We start from the raw sequence: 20,018 nt of genomic DNA, 5'->3' as shown, positions 1-20,018 counted from the left end.
CTTGCTTGGAGACTGAGTGTGTGGAATGCAGGCACTGAGAGACTTAGGTTTTGCTACTGTGGGGTCCCTTTTCTGCTATAGACAGGTAAAAAACCTTTTAGTAATTCCACAAAGAAAATGACAAGAGCAGGGACAATCTTACTTATGAAGCCTTCTGAAATTCACCCAAAGAGAGACATAAATACCTAATATTATTTACTCGGGCAGAAACTGGATGATATGTATTATCGATCTTCTACTGAGTTAAAGAACCTCTATGACAATAAATAAATAAAAATAAATTTAAGCATGTTCTGTACATCTGCGATCTACTTATACTTGTGACTCGCACCCTGACCTACCCCACCTACCTTTAAAAATCCATTATATAAATGAAACCTATATTCACCCCAGGGTGACCACGTACAGCAACCACTAGAGTGCATTAGTAGTTCGCTTACAAAAAATTAATGGATAGAAGAAAAGAAAGAGGAAACAGCTCTTGCTAAAGAAGAATATAATTACTATTATCAGAATATAGGATTACCACCTGAAAAACACAAATGCACATAGAACAACTACAAATAAAGGGCAGCAGTCCTCTGCTGTTTTTTCCTCAGTTTTTTCCTATTAAACAATTACTCATGGTTCAGTGTTCAGTTTTCTGAACTGTGCTCATATGCACACTTGATAGGATGCTAAAATAGCAATAAAGGGCAAATAGTTTCAGAGTTATAAAAAGGCTACACATTGAGATACAAAATAATTCCATGCGTATTGAGAAAGATAAAGAAAATAAACCCCAAATTGCTTAGAGTCATATATACCTGATCTAGATTTGACAAACTGTTTGGATCTTGACTAAGAGCCTGGTACTGGCCCCGAAGCCTGTCTCCAGCTGCGATCTTTCTGAACTTCTTCAGATCCACAACATACAAGGCACTACAAAGAGTAAAAAACAAGAATTAAGATTTGTGGAGTTTCACCTTTTCTTTTTATAACATTAATAAAAGCAACAAGAAATCAAAACCTCTTCCCATCCTAAAGGAATATATGTTTTAATTAAGTGGTTGAAGCTACAATAAAAAAGGAAAATCAATGTAATCAAAATTCGTATCTTACTCACCTCTTACTGAGAATGCATCAGCATTCAAAAGCCACTGCCCCGTATCATTCAAATCAATATGAAGACCCAGATTTTAACCAAATTCCCAAACTGCACAAAAATACATAAGGCTTTATCCTACCTAATATGGTATTTCCTTTTCCCAAGATGTGATGCCCAGTATCCCGATTTCCAGAAACGGTACCCATCCATTTCTTTACGGCTGTCACAGAAAGGTGTGTATCCATAGGGAGCTCCATTTAGATTTAGATCTCTGAGCTCTTTTAGGTCACTTCTCACAATCTAAATAAAAATATGTATCTTTTAATAATTTAATATGGTTTTTAAAGTGTGCATACGAGTGTAGTTATTGCAGCAAGCTTCCCGAAGTTTAGTTATCATTTAAAAAAGCCCACTCCACATTACAACAGTGGAGTATAGATGAAGTGTTGCTCTGGAATGATATTTACCAAACTATTGTTCAAGGAAAGAAAAAAAGTGTTTATTCTGTGGCCATTTGCGGAACACATTTAATAAGTAAATGAAATAAAAGCAGCAAAGCATTTCAAATTCCTAGACCAGTGTTTCTGGTTGCCCAATATTAAATTCCTTCATGCAGGAGTGTAACTTCCAAAATCTGCTGAGCATCTCCCTTCAGAAAATCCTTCCTATTTGTTACATCAGCTGGGCACTCCAATATTACCGCATCATTTGGAAAATCTTTGTATCTAGTAGTAAAATACTTTTAAAAATACATTATAAAGACATTTTATGAATGTCCTTTATTTACTAATCAATCATTCTTCCATCAAACCCCACTAATCTACTTTGTCAGTGGTAAAAAAGGTTAATGTTTCAGAGTACAGAGAAATTCTTACAGTAGTTAGGACAGACAGATGTATTCAGATGAAATTGAGATAGTTGCAGTCTGCATTATTTTATCTAAATTTAATTTATTCTCAAGCTTTGGAAAAGGACAAATATATGTAATACTATTCTGAGGTTTTTAATAACCATCTGATAGACTCCTCAATGTCTCATTTGTTTGAGACAGTATGTTACCTTTCAGTACATGTAGGGATAGGACAAGGGGGAATGGCTTTAAACTCACAGAGGGGAGATTTAGATTAGATATTTGGAAGAAATTCTTCCCTGTGAGGGTGGTGAGACACTGCAACAAGTTGCCCAGAGAAGCTGTGGCTGCCCCATCCCTGGCAGTGTTCAAGGCCAGGTTGGACGGGGCTTGGAGCAACCTGCTCTAGTGGAAGGTTATCTATGGCAGAGGGATTGGAACTAGATGATATTTAAGGTCCTTCGAACCCAAACCATTCTACGATCCTGTGATTCTACATGAAACAACATTCATTTTTGAGTGAAAGACTGCATACACATTTAAGAAAAAGAGACAGGATTAATCTTGAAAAATTTCAGCCATCTAGAAGTTGTTCAAGGGATCTAAACAAACCACATCAGACTCCTTCCTTAGTCCAGAAGTCCTCTCACCATCAGCCCAGAGATTCATCACTCGAATATGCTTTAGGCGAGAGGCACCTTTGAGATCACACATACCTCTCTAGGTGCCTTTCTCTCTCCACACACAATTTAGGGCAACTCAGTGTGGTGAGACTACTCATTTCTACATGACCAAGGACAAGTCGAATTATTGCATTTCACATTCTGTAACACCACTGGTTTTGCTCTTACAACTGGCATAGTCTTGTGAGACAAACATCTGAATAAAATGGCCACAGAGGATGAAACTGGATCAACTTAAGCCAAAATTAATTCCTCATGCATTTATACAATATTATTTTTTTCTTACCTGGTCAGCATCGACAAATATTATTTTATCCACAGCCAAAGGGAAAAGAACATCCAAAAAAAGAATTTTGTAGCCCCAGATAATTCTTTGTTTTTCTGTCTGTTGATAGAGCCAGCGGGGCCACTTGTACTGTACTAACTCATAGCTGAAACCATACTTTTTAGCCATGTGAGGAATAACATCCTAGAAGAAGAACCAAAAAGTATTAGTTGCACATGGATGCGACACACAAGGACTCAAAAGGAAAAAAAGGGAATGTTGCAATACAGTGGCAGCTGTGTCGGCCTTACTGAGTACAGAATTTCTTATTTTAAGATCTTTCTTTAATTCTAGCAGTATCCTCAGCAAGATCTAGAAAGCATTTCTTTACAGCTCTTGAAGACTATCAGAAAAGAATAAAATATGATCATATTTCATTGAGCTTTGGGTTCCAGAACAGAAGAGTCTTACACACGAGACTTCTAAAACTATTGGTATTGAATGCATTCAGAGATCATTTCCAACTGTGAAAATTCAATTTCAATTTTATAATTACTCAACTGTAATTAAAAAAAAAAAAAAACCAACAAAACAAACCTACTTGAAATTTGTAAGAAAAAAAATAAAAGGAAAATGTTTCTCCTACCTTAAATGTTGGCGAGAGATAGTTTTTCAGAAACCAAAATTTAACTGGTGTTTTTGTATGACGCAGGACAGAAAGCATCATAATTCTGTGAAAATATAAGTCTATAATAAACAAACAAATACACACTGGTCATTAAATTTCAACTGCTCTAAAAAGGTTCTAACACTTTCTAAGTATCATTTTCTTTAACCCAGTTTAAGCAGAAATTTCTATTTCTTATAAAAGCTTTGAAGAGCATGTGTTCAAGACTGCTTTGAGATGAACTCATTCAATCCAGATTGGTTCAGCAATATTCGAAGGTACAATTTCAAAAGTGGATCTGTCAATATTAATTTTGCTGCAGAGATAACTTATTTTGGAGGTATTTTGGTTGAGTTTAATAGGTTGCTGAAGAGAAAAACAGCAGGAAAGAGAAAGCATAGTTCGAGGTCAGATCCTCTTCAGAAAAACCTTGATAACTGTAAGAATCACTATTTTGGGTTCAATTTTTTTTTTACTATTGTAGCATTTGGTTGGGTTTACCAGATTAGGAACACCTTAAACCTTACAAGAGGTTAAGTCGATCTTAAAAATAAAGAAATAATAAACTTTAAGTAAGGCAAAGCAGCACATAGGATGTTTTAAAATAATTTTTTTACTCCTTTAAAATAAATGAGTCTTTCCCTTTATGAAGGTTGTTGTAGGCTGAAGGAAAGAAATGCAGGTGCTCAAACTGCATCAGACTACTAAAGCAATAAAATCACTAAACCTGACACCTGCAGAAAGTACTCAAATCAGGAAAGTAACAGAGATGGCTGTGAACAGATTAGGCAATACTGTAAAAATTCCTTAAAAGCAATCATTGCTTATTGAATGAACACTGAGCTAAGTATGGCCGTATGCGCACATAGTAGTATCTGTAGTTTGGACTAAACATAAATAGATACAGGTCTAATGAAGTAACTTCTGTTACGTCTTTATAAAGAGAGGCTGTGCTTCATCTTTTTATGTTCACACTTCACACACGCACTCATGGAAGACATGGAGAACATTTTCTTCAAAGAATAATGGTATTTTTGAACATCTTCATATTGAATCACTTTATTCTCAAAGAAAGATTAATTTAGTCCTCAGTGTATACAACTTTGCTATGATTTGACAATTTATTCTTTACACCTTTTTGAAAAAGTCAGTTTGTTTAAGCTGCTTAGTTTTAGAATGAATGTTTACAGTATTCCTACGAAATTCTTGTTTCCTTTTTACCTTTCCTTACCTTAAAAAACGTTCATACAAATGGCCTGAAGCAACGGAAAAAATGTTAAGAATATCACTTTGCTTTTCCTTCTCTTCTGTTGGAATTTCTTCTGAAAAGCTGAGAAAAAAACCCAAACAAATTATTATTTAAAGTAAACATTCAGCAGAAAGAAAATACTACTGCATTACCATTGAGTTCATAAAGAATCAAAAGTAAGAAAATACACAAAAGAAATTGTCATCCCGCTTACATTCTACTTCCACTGCAATGCCTATGGTAACAAAATCTTTTGGAAAAAACACCGCATATGCAGTCACTCAGGACTATGGCACAACTGCAGTCTCCAATATTTTCAATCGGTCAGAATCCTAATTTGGCAGGAACTCCATGTTATATCAAAGCAAAAAATCAGAAATACACACAGCCAGAGTATCTTGAGAACTGATTATTTGTAACATTGGCAACAGTTACTTTTCAAGCTTCATTCACGTGCATTCTACATCAGAAGAATCAATGCATATTCCTGAGGTGAAGGGTGTCTGCGTAGCCCCATAGGTACCTGAGCTGAATATACGCTCCAGACTGAACGTAACATAAAATGTACACATGTACAGACTGAACATAATATAAAAATGGCCGCACAAGGCCAAACCACATATGTAGCCTAGTACTCTACCAACACCAAATGACAAGGCTGAGAAGTAGTAGCCTTTCCTGGAATACTCTTGTCACATTCAGTGGTCTGTGTTGATGGGATTTCCTGAGTGTTTTTCATAATACCTTCTGCATTCTTCCTTAAATTTAACCAACTGCTCTCCCTATAAGCTACTCAGTATCTTTGACGTATGTTGTCCAGAGGTTTTCTGTTTCTGCTGCACAGCATTCTTGCTTGCTTTGAATACCAAAGTCTCCCAGGATTGGTTTTTAATCATGGATGCCTTCCAGCACACGCGGCTAGGGAAAGGTGGCTGCAGTCTCCCTCAGAGCACTGCTTCAGAGATCTTGGAATTGCAAAGGCTGCCTTAGCCAAATTGGTTACAGTATGGCTTGATATTGTTGGAGATTCACCTCAGTAGTCTTTTTTTGAGCTGAGTCCTGGATCTAAGGACTGGCTGAGGATTAAATTGGGATCAACTGTTTACTGGATAAAGTAGAACTGCTGTGCCTCTTCTTCATCATTTTTAACTGTCTTTGTGACTGACAACCATTGCCAAGGCTACTGAAAATGGAAGAAAACCTTTTTTGAGTCTTGCAGCAGTCATTTGGGACCAGAAAGTCTTTAGAGTATGGAGAAAATAGAGATGAAAAAGCCATTCTCCTTAAATCCCTCATACTGACAATAACCCTTTCTTACTAGCTGAATTATAGCCCAAAGATGTTCTCCTGAACAATGGAGGAATCAAACTTTACCTCAATGGTAAATCTTGAATGCTTAAAGGTACTTACGGATAAAGCTACTGCAATTTCTTTTTTCTTTTAGGGCAAAGAGATCTGTGATTACTTGGATTAAGTCGTTTACAGTCAAGTCATTGGCCCTGAACTGTTTCTTTTTCGGAAGGCATTCCCTTTAGTTCTTTGCCTTTGCAATTACACGGCTATGACAACTTAGCACTCGGTAGCATACTGCAGAAACAACCTGTGCTGGAAATCAGGCTGAGAGCAAACATGAGCATTTCGTAAAAAGTGGATGGAGTCCAGCATGGAAACAATGCATTGCAAATTAGGTCCTCCCCACGATAGCCTTGAAGATCCAGAAGAGGAATTATACTTGAAAGAGAGGATGAATTTATTGTGTTACCAGCATTTCAGATTAAAGACCCAAGCTCATTCTTCTTTGACATGAAGAAATCAAATCACTGTGAATTCAGTAAGTACTTCTGCCATCACCCAACTGTAATACTTGAGAACTCTATCTTTTTCAGAAGTTTCTTGTGAGAAAAGTCTCTGAAGTGTTACTAGGAAAGAATGCTCAGAGAGCACCCAGGCCACTGCTTCTAAAATACACTGGTCAAAGGTTATCTGACTGAAATGCTCTCAAAAGGACAATTAACATGCCTTGGAAACTGATACAACACCCCATGTTCTGATCCACAGCACAGATACCCTAGTCTATAAAAAAAAAACCCCACTAAAATTTTTCTAAGCAAAGATGAAACGTCCCTTTTTGCCCTTACTCTCAAAAATTATATAAAAATCTCATAGGAATTTATATCTTTATTTAATAAACAATAAAATCAAATAAAAAAACCCAGCCTGAATGACACACCATCCACAGACAACATAATTATGAGCAACTGAAAACAAAATGTTACGATGCTATATGGCAAATTCAAAATACTACAACTCATTAGCCCCAAATGTAAAGCTTGAGATGTTTATTACAATTATTTATAGAACTCAAGCTTTAAAGTAAAAGGTATTTTATTGACAAATATAAAAACACTTCTTGAGCTTTCATAAATTATATCTAGCAGCAGACAAGCAGCATCATTGCCTGCTTTTTGATGTTCAGTTTGATACATCCAAGTACCACAGATTTTCACACTGAGAATGATTCCCTGCCACAACAAAAAAAAAATGCCAGTGGAGAAAATGAGCAGGAACTAGAAATGCAAAGGAGGGATTAAAAAGGAAATTAATAATGAGATGTACAAGACATTATAGCTTGTCTTTCTCCTGCTTTTATTTGTATTATAAATCCCTGGGAGAGTCTTTTTAGATATGTGTATTACTATCAAGTAAGAAACATTTGCTCTGAGTACTAATGAACAAGTCCCGGCACAGTTAAAATATAAGAAAATTATGTATTACCTTAAAACTGATTCTTGATTTCCTTTTTTTCCTGTTGTTCCATCAGTAAGAAGATCTTCATTCATTTTATCAGGCTTTTTCTGTACCTAGTCATTAAAATAAATGTATTTGTGGAATTTGGAAAGTTAGTTGATAATAATTACCACTTCAGATGTGATACCTAACTATGGTGTACTTACTGGCTAGAGCTAGACCAACATCTTACCAATTTCTGTTTCAGTAAAATACTTACTGAAATGCATTAAACCAAACAGTAAAAATCTAATGACATACTTTTAAACTGTGTACAGAACTTACTGTAATAAGAAGAAAAATAATCAATTATGGAAAATTAGATGGTGATTAATAAATCAAACAGCAATTTCAAGCTTTCTGTACTACTTTAGGCAAACAGTAACTAAAAATGTGGGGAATTGTATCTTATTTTCCTCCCTCATGAGTTTGTGATCCAGCTGCTACCTGGCAGAAGAAGGGTAGGAGAGCACTGCACCATGCATAGACCTTACCTGAAGGGAAACTGTGATTCTCATATGGAGAAAGCAACACATCTGTCACTGAAATATAAACTCTCCCATCCAACTTCGGCAATTTCTGCTGTCTTACCCAGATGCTTAATAAAGGGTCCAAGTTAATTTTGTTTGCTGACCTTAATTTCCATGATTAAAAGACACCTAATTGGTTTTTAAACCCAAATAGCTTCTAAAGCAATAAATGTTTGAACATATTAAAATCTAACCATATTCACTACACATGTTTATACTGTCAAGCTAATGCTTCTGTTCACACTAGATTATGCATCTTTTTAGCTAACGTTTCTGAAGCCACATCCTCGGTATCACTGAAGTGATTCTACAGTTCAGCTGAACAGCAGAGCTTACATATTCTAGTTATAAGCTTAATATGTACCACCTTTAACATAGAGTAATTTTCCTGTTTTGGCCCATGTGGCATCCTTTTACTCTTTCTCTGTGTTTTAAAGGCAGGCTTGTCACATTCCAGAGTTACCCATTTTCTCCAGGTTCTGGAAACTTTCAGTTACAGGACTGGGGAAGAGACTCCTATAAGTGGCTTTAAAAATACTTAGGTTTATGTCATTCTCCCTCCTTCTCAATGTCTAAAATTTGGATACAATGTACCAAGGACACTTACACAAAATGTTATTTACAAAATAGTGGAAAATATAATGCTATGAGTTCTTTCTCCTTAATATAACTCATGTTTCATTACCTCTTTTTTTGATACATCTTTAAGAATGAAAATAACATCATTTCATTTACACAAATTTGGCAGCTTAGAGTAGAATTCAACATACCTAATTTTAACTTCCACTCTGGACCTCATGGAAAATCCCTCCCCAGTCACAGGAGAGAACTGGATGTCTCAGGAGGTGGTCACCCTCTTGGTTTAAATACATACATGAGCTGGGATGAGCAGCCCTTTGGACTCTCTCAATCTACTAAGCAGAGAGGAAGTTTAAGGCACCTAGGCCCCACTCTTACACACCTTAAGCTAGATGAGAGAAATCCTATCTATGTTTAACAGATATTTAACAACTTCCCATGCAATTAGTATAACCTGATTGGATCAAATTAACTACATTGATTTTACACACCCTTCTCTATTTAATTATAGAAAATCTAAATTATATATTTCAGTATGTATCTTCCAATCAAACATAGCCTAAGACACATAAGCATTAGTCATGTTTCACATAAGTAAATATTGCAGACAAAACAAAGGCATCTCTATACATACTTGGACTTTGATAATTTTGCTTTTGAAGTTGTTCAATACCACGGTAACATCTGTCAAGTCAGCTACAGAATCTGTTCCTTCATGGCTGTGTGGAGACAAAAGACCCATGCAAATGAACTGGCTCATTAAACACAGGTAATAATGCACATTTTAGAGCATAAGGTTTAGGACTGCTGAGTGTTTATTGACATAAATTTCTCTACTTGCACCTATTTATATCTTAAATTTAGAAACTTTCTGAGTTTTATTCATGACTAGACATTGTCCACACTTTTTAATTTGGATTTTCACAGGAGATTTTATCAACCAATTTAAAAATGCAGCAACCTAGGGCAGAATATGTTATTCTGCACTATACAGGTATATATTACATTCAAATATTAAACTACATTTTATTTGTCAAATATGGAAAACATCTTAGAAACTGCTTTGTGACAGCATCAAATGTGCTTTTAAAATAAATCTGCCTTAAGAATCTAGGGAAAGCTTCATCACAGTGCTGAGATAGTAAAGATTGGCTTTCGACTGGTTGGCATTGGTGACTTTACCCCTAAAGATGTGGCTGTGCAAGGCACCACATGAACATTTGCCCTACTGAACATCCGTTTAAAGTCATTCAGGCATCTCAAAACTGTACTGTAGTCCACTGAGTAACAGGTATGAAAAATGTTGCTGTCACTCTGCGATACAGTGTAATAACATAATTCTCAATTTTTATAGCTTTTATACCTCAATAGCCCATATATTTTTCCTTCCATCCTCTCTGTCTTTTAACAGCATTATGTGGTTCCCTCTTGCTAGGGCTATGCATACAAAAAATTGGTTTAAGAAAGTAATCTGCTACTCCTTAGGCCTGATTCTTTTTTTTTGGCCTAGAAACCAGAAATGTTTAAAACCGGTTTCAATCTGTTTCACACTACTTTTCTAAAAATGTCAGGATTTTATACAGTTATCTGATTTTTCTATTTAAAACATATCCGTAAAATGTGCCTCCGATCATGAAGTTTCATAGTCATGGCCAATTCTTACACAAAACAATGTTCAAGATTATCTTTATTTTTCTACTCCCTGATTTAGTTCTGTTTTCATTCTTTTAAAATATTGCACATATGAACAGTTGGCCAAGAACTGTCTTTCTATCACAAGGATATACAGTACTCAACATAAAAGGCACAGATCTTCGTTTTAAATAAAGTTTGTCATTAGAAAGCCATAAAATACTAAAACTAGAGCCAACCACAAGTGTTGATAGCAGAAATGGCAGCCGCTGGCACAGTATTCCCAGTTTTGCCTTAAGGTTTTACACAATCAAATTTTTCTCTGTTATTCACTCAGCTACCTCAAAATCTCTGTTATGAATTCTGTAGCCAGCTCTGCAGCTCTTCCAATGAAGATGATTTTCCAAAGTCCTTACAATGTGTGTTTGGTTTGGCTGTAAATTTAATAACATCACTTTGTGTCCTTAAATCTCTTCTTTGGATCCCTCACTGTTGGCTCCATCTTTACTGAGTGCCAATTGTTTTCCTCTGCACAGCACTCAGTGTGATGAATATCTGTCCCAGTATGAACAATGTTTCCAAAAGATGGATCAACACTTACGAAAAAACCTGGTAGATCTCTTCGGATCTTCCTTTACGCAATCTCAGTGTCCAAGCACCTGGATTTGCCTTCAGCTGAAAATACCCCTATGAAAAAAAGGAAAGACAGGCAATTGTTCTGTCAGCATTTCAAAATCAACCATGTACACATACAACCATGTACAAAATCAATTATACAACGTTTGGTACTGCAGCCAGGGTTAGTAACCATCACCTACTCTCATACTAGCCCTACAAGTAATACAGCAGTGATGAAACCAACTATCACCTTTCCTGTATGTCCATATGAATGCCTTTCAGTGCTCCATTTGGTTCTAGCTGAAACTGAGTTGTATACAAAATCTCAACCTAGAACAGCAAGTAAGTGAGCAGTAAAGAAACCGACCTTAACCTAAAAAGCAGTTATTAAACTGGCCCTAAACCGAAAAGCTTCTTTGTAACTTCAAATTTTTGTCTGGAGCAACTTTCCAAGTCAACACAACTCCTCCCCAACTTAGGAACACTGCATACAGCTATCACTATGTGAAAGCCAGATGAAGCATGCTTTGGAATGTGAAGAATCATTAAGCTTAATCATGCTGAATATCCTCCACTGTTGAGACTGTATTCAGTACTTGTGTAAAAATCAAAGATTCACACTTTAAACATTTTATTCCTTGTGATACAGTATTTACAGAGAACAGAGAATAGTAGATAGGTAACATTTTGTTCATCAAAATCCTTCCCTGTCAAATTACCTTAGCCAATAGAAAATAAATCTTTCACTTCAGAAATCACAAGATCTTCTGCTTTATGGATTGCTGAAATGAGAAATAATTACTCTGGATGACCAGAAGATTCCTCAAGTGTGTGTTTGTTCCACAGAGGCTTTAAACATTTAATTAAAGCATCCAAAATAAAAGTCTTCTTTTGCCTGGATCATTGTGTAACAAAAATGGTTATTTTAATCATAATGTGATTCATACCTTAGATTTGTCAGTGGAATCTCCATCTGAACATAACTACCTCCTACCATCTACTCCAGGCAATTAGGTTCCCAGTTTAGATACTTCAGATAAGAGTCTAAAATTAGGCTATATCCAAACCTATACTGGATTAAGAGCGGGGGAAAACTCAGCAAATTAAAGATGTACATCTTTTGTGGATAGTCTCAACTTCAGGATGCTCTTGGTACCAGCAGCATTACTAAGCTTGAAACACAGCAAAATGGATTTAAAGAATAAGAAGCTCCTAAGGAATTCTCATTAAGAGTGTGCAATAATAATGATTATTTCTGTACTTAATACTTACCAGGTTGGCCATCACAATAGTATCAACCATGACAGGATTATTCTTTGTGCCCAGAGTGAACTGTAACCCTCGAGGAGGTTGTCCAGTTGTCACATCAAAGCAATGTCCTTCAAGCAATATATATTCTAGTTCATATTCTGCTGTAACTGTCCCTTTTATCTGTGGAAGGAACATCTCATCAATAAATTATGTAATTTAACTATGTGGGAAAAGCAACATATTACAATGACAAACGTGTTGTGTGGGATTTCCCTCAACTAAATTCAACTGTCAAAAAAAAGAGAAAGGCCCTTCCATAAGGAACTTCACTGAACTTTAAAACAGGTATCCAAGATAAAAAGGATGAATCACTGTCTGGAGGGACGTTCTCTCCGTTGTTGAGGAAGCTGAGGCATCTCAGCTTCGGTAAATTAAATCCCAACCTTTATTTTCACAATACACACCTTTGGTTAATCAAACACTCTCAATATTTTGCATAATCTTAATGACCGAAACAATTCTAGTGACTTTGAAGCTGAGGGATTAAAAATATAATTAAAAAATTGTGAACTAAAAAAGGGTCAAATATAGCTTAATCTATATTAATAAACAGCCCTAAATTCAGGTTTATTTGAAGATTTATCTAGATTAATCCTATTATTACCAAAATATATAAAAAATAAAGGAGAAACAGAAAACTAAAAGAGAATCCCTTAACTGATTTGTTTTTATCTCAAAAAGTAGTATTTCTGTAAACATTATAAAGCTCAACATAACAGATCTATTGTTTTAATTTGTATTCTGTATTCTGCTTTTTTTCTGTTTCATTGCTTTCTTTTAATACCGATTTTTTTCGAAAGAAAGAGAGAACATGAAAAAAAGATGATGAAAATAAAAATGGCAAAATACTGACTAATCAATTACCACAGAAAATATTTCTGGAAAACAGACAAAAAAGTCTCACAATATTTCTATTTCCCTCTTGAGGTGGAAAGTCCAACACAAGTTTTATAATGCTTACAAACTATTACTTACATCCTGTAAATGAATGTTATCAAGATCACAGGAACTGTTTACTGCTTCAACCAACCAGCTTTCAGGAGTGATCATGTTTAGAGTCAAAAGGGGCGATTCTGGCAATTCTAGGAATTTTGCCACAGGTTCAGAAGGAAGGTGCTTGTTGATCCCATAAGTTAATTCTGGTTCCAGAACAAAACGATAGAAGCTGTTGAAAAAGAAGTGTTAAAAAAAATAATACATTTATGCAGCATGAAGTTCCAAACAGGAAGTTCTTTTAAAATACTTTAAAACATCACAAATGTTTACCAAATTAATGATGTTTGGAGGCAGAGTAGCTCCCTGTTCTTTTGGAATACTGACAGACAACGCCTACAGCATCTCAAATGGGCTGGAAGATAAATACATACCTATTCACTTTTGATATTTTTTTCCTGTGAAAGTGCATGGCTCCCATTAACATTCTAAATGGCTGGAAAGGTGAATACCCAAGAGGTGCATCTAAACATCTTAACTGTGAAATACCTTGAATTCTCACAATCTGTATCACTAAACTAAGCAGGACTAATCTCTGCTAGAAGAGTCTTTAGGAACAGGTCCTGACACTTGCAGCATCAAAGACAGAGAGCAGAGGAAAGGAGAGGGTCTTCCTTTCCAGCTCTTACCCCATGTATTCCACAGGTACAGGTTCCTTGCAACAACAAAATAATGATGATTTTCTTTCTCCCTCTATTGATATTCAACAAAATGAGGTGAAACAGAACAGAGAAAAGAACAGCACTGAAGATGGAGAGTGAAAGCAGCAAGCAATGAGTGCTTCCTATGTGGGGAAAAACCAGGACATTTAACTACTATGAAAAGTTAAAAGTTAAGAAAGTCTGTACTCGTAAGGAGGAATACAACTTTCCCGCAAATTATTTGGGCTAGTATACGGACGCATTTCATATAAAACCATTGCTGCAAGAAAAATACTTGTCCACAGGGCAGATGCCAGAATACTTTTTCCTCTCACCCCTCCCAGGCACAGGGAAAGAACCAGGCACCAACACCTGCAAAGTGCCTAGCTTTAAAAGCAATCATGACAAGGTTTGCACAAGACACTCAGAAGATTGATAATTTAGACACTCTCATGCAGTGTAAGAGGTGTGAGTTTGTGAGTTCAATTCCTCTCAGACCAAATAGAAAGGGCAAGGACTTCTGCTTTGTGGGCACGTGATTAATTCTCTAGTCTGCTGGCTAGAGGGCAGGCACTACTACTGGCCTCTCTCGTAGTAAGACAGGTAAAATATCTGCCAAATGGATGGCATTGCTTAAACAGTTCACTTAAAGGAAAAGGAATCCCTTCTGGGGAATTCACTTCCGTGTAAGCACCTATAACTGAATTAGGGAACCCTGTTTTTCACAGATAGTTAAAAGACATTTCAAATTTAAGACAGGTACTTTCAGGGTATAATATTATTAATGAATTATGCTGAGGTCTCAAATGCAGACTGTACATTTACTCATATGAATTTCATTTTTAAGTGCTCTTAACCTGTAAAATTCATTGCAGAGACTGTAGGCTATACGAAGTGACCGAGTTAGGCAAACAATCTCCCTCTGCACGTTTCCACAGGCATGAAAGACTCTCCACTGACTTCTCTAAGCATTACTTATGAGGTGCATGTGATGGATTAGATCACTTCCCTACGATCTCATGCTCGACACCTTAGAATTTTTCACTAGACAAGTGCAAACTGCTTTGGTAACATTCAACTTCCACTCAAATAAAATAACTATTGCAACAAAAGAAATCAGAAATACAAACCATTCTTTACTTTTTAAAGGGAGATACACTGATAACACTGTTTTTCCAAACCGAATGAGATCATATACTTGCAAGAAAAATCTATAAGCTACCTACCTCTTCAGAGGTGCTTCTGACAGCTTAGATCTGCAGTTCAAAAACAACCTAAGTTTCATATTGATGATGTCTTTAAGTACCTACAGAAAAAAAAAAAGAAAAGATCTCTGTAAAAAATGGTTCTTAGTAATCACCAAACTTTGAAAATAAGACTAAGTTAAGTTATCCTTCTGACATGCTGTCACTTCTCAAGCTTCAGTAGAAATCTCAAGCATTTTAAAGTTCTAAATATATCTGTGTATTAAGGGATGTTGTCAGATATTCCAAATAAAGATCTGACCTTTTCTAAAACTGCATGATTTAGCACATGATATTCTTAATAGTCAAAATGTTAATGTTTTCCCCTAGTGTTGCATTTTTTTAAAGAGCAGCTATCCCTATTTTCCAATGCTTGAGTAAATTATATTATCACCTTTCTTCTATTGCATTTTCTAGATTTTAAAGCACTTGAAAGTCTACAACACATGCGTTTTATTAATAAGCAACTTAAAACAATGACTTCCACTCTTATTAAAATAGTTGTATACAGTAAATTGTTATACATAAGCAAAGCTCAGAATTATTTTAATACTTAATTAGTTAATAATTTTAAATGTCAGCTGTAGATTAACGATGTGTTAAACTATTCACTCAACTTCAAAACATTCCAGCAAGCTAAAACATTTCTACTTCTTTCTCAGTTTCTTCATCTGTTCATTTTAAAAATACTAATTTTCTGGATGCTATTTTATCAGAACTATAATATTAGGACAACATTTTTTTCTTATTTTTGTGAGCAATCTATTTTGTTTAAAGTTAACAAGGTTATTAATTTCCTTAAAGCACTCTTAAAAAGTTTATCGAATTATCTTCATTTCTGTAGTTTCTGATACAAAGTGCTTATTTAAAAGCATAAAGCAGCTGTGTCTACCTTTATGGATATTATTAGAAAAGCAAGTATTAAAGCTAAGTTAAAATACTGATACCACTAAGGCTAAAATCTAAAATTACTGTAGCAGCAAGTAAATTTGGAACAAAGCAAGTCAATGGTCATCCTTAAATCTCTCTTTTACTATAAACATTTTTTTCTTTCTGCAGTTCAACTCATGGCTACACATATTCTTCACTATAGTGCTACAACTTCGTGTAGTCCTAGGGACCTGTTCTGCTCTAGTTTCTCATTCCCATCCTTTCTGCCACCTGAATACCATCATTGAAAAACTACTGAGAAAAAACAACAAAGACTAGGGAATGGCATAAGGGTGACGACAAGTGAAGAAGCAGGAAATGGGAACCCAACAGCACTGGAAACATAACAAGGGAAAGTATTATGTTACATGGGCTAAAGACCTCCAAAATCAAAACAGAGGTCAAAGTGACTCAAGCAATTATTATTTGGAATAAAAATCATGTGTAACCAGTGCTAGCTGGTCTCATCTACTAAAACACACCCAGAATTTTAAACATTGAAGAAAACTATTTCTCAAATAAAGATGTTGCATCCAAAATGATGTAAACTTGTATTGGACTTTATCTTCAAGCAAGACAAAAAATTCATCCCATTAGCAAATATTTTTATTTGGTAGTATCAAGCTTTCATTTTCACTGGGAATGGTGAAATGAAAGATCTGGTTCTAGAGAAAAGGCAGTATTTCAGTCTTGAAACATCAGAATTTTCATGATTTTTTTTTTTTAAAGTGTTTTACTTTGCTTCACTACTATGTATGAAGAGTGAGTGGATGTTTCAACATTTGATAGAAAAGGCATATGAGGATATAAAATGGAAGGAGAAAAAGCAATGTAAGAATTTATGAAACTTTCATAATTACTGCAGAGAAAAAGATAAAACAGGATGCAGCCAAAATCAAGTTACAGACTTCAGAATTGTAACAGACCATAAAGAGAAGACAAAATTTACATTTTTATGGGAAACTATAAAGGAACCTGAGGTAGAGCGATATTCTGCAGCTAGTGAAAAAAGACAATCATTTTAGAAGCTATGTTTTCAGGACAGATACTCTTTAGACAATCAATAGCTACACACAATGGAAGACTTCTAGATATGCCTGGTAGCATTAATCAACTGAGAAATACCCTTCCAAGAGCTGAAAGGTTTATAGTCCAATCTTCTTATGATGATATTACGGGACAGATTTAGACCACCTCATTTAGGTACATGGGAAAATAAGGTGATCTGGTTTAATGGAAAGAAGCATATGCCTCTTCAGATTTTGAGATGGGAGATCCTTTCCCTCTATATTATGCAGACAATCTCCTCCTTTCCTTCTATGGACTATAAAGAGCATTTATGGACTCGCTTTTAAAAGGTCCAGTTCCTGCGCCATCTGAATTTTATTTGCAAATAAGGTCCTTACAATGATGAATTAGATCCTCCCCAACTTTTAAATATGAATTTAAATAACTAAATATCTATTTTTAAAATACCTAAATTTTGTCTACCTTGTTGCAACAGTGTACATGCAAATTAGAAAAAGTTTAGTAAAAAAGTTTAGCAACAAATATGCAAATTAAAAGAAATGACCACCATCTCACAATTAGCAAGTGAGCCATCTTCTGTGCTTCTCTTGTCAATGGATCCACAATTGCAATAACATCACAGAATGGTTCTTCCTGTCGGGGATTGACTTTTACTACACTGGCAAAAAAATAAACACAGTATGAGAAAATAAATGACATGAAAACTCTAAACTGTGTTTGTGGAAATAAGAAACATTTTTTAGATACGACTTTGTAATATCAGAGGCACTTTAGATGTTACTGCTCATGAAGATGTTTTCATTGTTTCAAGCAGAAATCATTATTGTTCTCTGTGATGTCACTAAGAAAGCTAAACATTAACAGCAGTTAAAGGTTTAGCATTAATCTACATAGATCCATAATGGTTGTTGATTAAATACATACCCCATAACAAAATTAATCAAATAAAATTTTGCTGTGTGTTTTCCTTTTAAAAATGGCCTTCTGGTCACTGGTCTACAGTTTCCTTTACTGATATCTAGAAGCCACAGATTTGACAAGTGCTGGCAGTGCCACAGTTTGAAAAAAACAGTGGGGAAAAACAGCATCCAAGAAGTGTGAAACTTGATAGACTGGATTAGCTTTATGCATTCCAGAAAATAATTTAGTCTGATAAACTTGATTAGACTAAGTCAGAAAGTACCTAAAGTACTCTGCATCTACAGGAAGGAAATGTCAGTAAACCTCACTGAAAAACATGCTGTAAATACACAAAATGGACTATCTGAACTTGTTTTCCACAAAACATATACCTAGAAATATGACTACCATTAGAGAGTCAAACTCCCCCCAGTATGTAGCATAGTATTGACTCATATTAGTATAACTTTGGAAAAGGTGTTAGCCATTTAAAACAGACTACTGTATACTGCTATACTGCTATAGTCGTTTCATTCTTTGTATATTCAACAACAGGGCCAGCCCATTGGCAGAGCACACTACAGCACTTTTACCAATAAAAACTAGCAGGCATTTGAAAATAGCAAAGATTTTTTATTTTGATTATAGTTCTTATATTACGTTCTTTTAAAAAAATGTACCTGTCTGCTTCAGAAAGCTTACCCCAGCTAAGCTTAAATTAAATCCAGTTAGTATCCCATTACAAAGAGGACAGGATTCACAGATGCGCATCTTGGTATTTTAGGTCTCATTCATTATCGATGACAACAAAAGATGATGCTTAGGGCATATTCACTTTCTAAATCTAGTATCAGAAACACAAGGAGCCAACATACAAGTACACAAATGATGCTAATATGAGCTCACCAAGTTCAAGTCTGCTGGACGATGACAGTCTGTTCAGGTTTTCTTAAGGAATTAGGTGCCAATAAGCCCTACTAATTTGATTTGAATGCAATTTAGTTGTACTAGCTCTGTATTTAGCTATGGTCAAGAATGACACTGCTAAGTCACAAACTTATACAGATATAAGCATAAGTCTTGACAATAGTACTCAAGATACACAAATAGAAACAGCTGTGCTAGAGTTTTCTACATGAAAATTAGTGGGGACTTCTTTTAGCTCAAATCTGTGAAACTCTCTCTAACATTTTAGTAAATGTATGAACTCCAAGTTTTTTAACGGCAGATCACCACTTCTATTCACACCAAATGAACACTTTTTTCAGCAAACGATAAGACTGGAAAATCATTAGGTATTTCTAATTACTTTATTTATGCTAGAGCAGATGAACAGGTTGTTCATACAACCATAGAATCAACAACTTCTTTTAAAACTGGAATGCTTACTCAAGTTTCTGAAGACATTATGTTGTAATCAGTACATTTTAATTTTAAAACATTATAAGCGCAATATCATGACAAAGAGAACTTACCTATGCTGTTCTTTGAGCAATTCAACATCCTGTCTCATCTCTGTTTTCGGCAAAGATGACAGTAGGGCATCTATTTTCATAATCAAATCACTGCCACTATAGTAAGTCAGGCACATATAATTTGTTTTTCATTAGAAAAGGAGTAAAACATTCACATTTTAATGTATGTCTGTCTGCATAAGGGATATTTTAAAAGCCCACATCCCAAACCTGGACTCTTTAAAATGATTGTCACCTCAAGATTTGCAGCTTTGAATAAAACCTTTAGCACAACAGTAACCAAGAACCACTAGTGCCTTAGAGTTTGTGAATTGTACACTTTTAAAAATTAAGTGATGCAGAACTAGCAGAATTGCCATTCAGCCTCACGGTTTGCATGGTGCAATCTACTGACATTTATAGCTCTTTATTGAGCATTCTGGTCTCTTTATTTGAGCAACCTGGTCTAGTGGAAGATGTCCCTGCCCATGACAGAGGGTTGGAACTAGATGATTAAGGTCCCTTCCAACCCAAATCATTCTATGTTTTTTTATTTTTTACTGGAATTT

At 35.3% G+C, this 20,018-nt stretch overlaps 1 protein-coding gene across 4 annotated transcripts in view; it reads right to left on the bottom strand.

The window, feature by feature from the left end:
* Positions 1-20,018, bottom strand: part of UGGT2 (UDP-glucose glycoprotein glucosyltransferase 2) — an 82,765-nt gene that overhangs the window by 6,645 nt on the left and 56,102 nt on the right. For 2 of the 4 annotated variants that reach the window (XM_030477919.1, XM_030477921.1), the window contains exons 24-36: positions 19,471-19,566; positions 17,651-17,753; positions 15,119-15,198; positions 13,234-13,423; positions 12,220-12,378; positions 10,931-11,016; positions 9,332-9,416; positions 7,577-7,662; positions 4,784-4,882; positions 3,532-3,616; positions 2,907-3,089; positions 1,227-1,387; positions 807-921 (exon numbers count right to left, since the gene is read on the bottom strand). In XM_030477919.1, coding sequence (XP_030333779.1) covers positions 807-921; positions 1,227-1,387; positions 2,907-3,089; positions 3,532-3,616; positions 4,784-4,882; positions 7,577-7,662; positions 9,332-9,416; positions 10,931-11,016; positions 12,220-12,378; positions 13,234-13,423; positions 15,119-15,198; positions 17,651-17,753; positions 19,471-19,566 — 1,528 coding nt within the window. Of the gene's footprint in view, positions 1-806; positions 922-1,226; positions 1,388-2,906; positions 3,090-3,531; positions 3,633-4,783; positions 4,883-7,576; positions 7,663-8,692; positions 9,030-9,331; positions 9,417-10,930; positions 11,017-12,219; positions 12,379-13,233; positions 13,424-15,118; positions 15,199-17,650; positions 17,754-19,470; positions 19,567-20,018 lie in introns of those variants that run through there. The other 2 variants (XM_030477922.1, XM_030477923.1) reach the window with 2 other exon arrangements.

This window comes from Strigops habroptila, chromosome 2, assembly GCF_004027225.2.
Source record: "Strigops habroptila isolate Jane chromosome 2, bStrHab1.2.pri, whole genome shotgun sequence".
Classification (NCBI taxonomy): domain Eukaryota; kingdom Metazoa; phylum Chordata; class Aves; order Psittaciformes; family Psittacidae; genus Strigops; species Strigops habroptila.
Note: the sequence above shows the minus strand (reverse complement) of the source record. Positions and strands in the feature narration are given on the sequence as shown.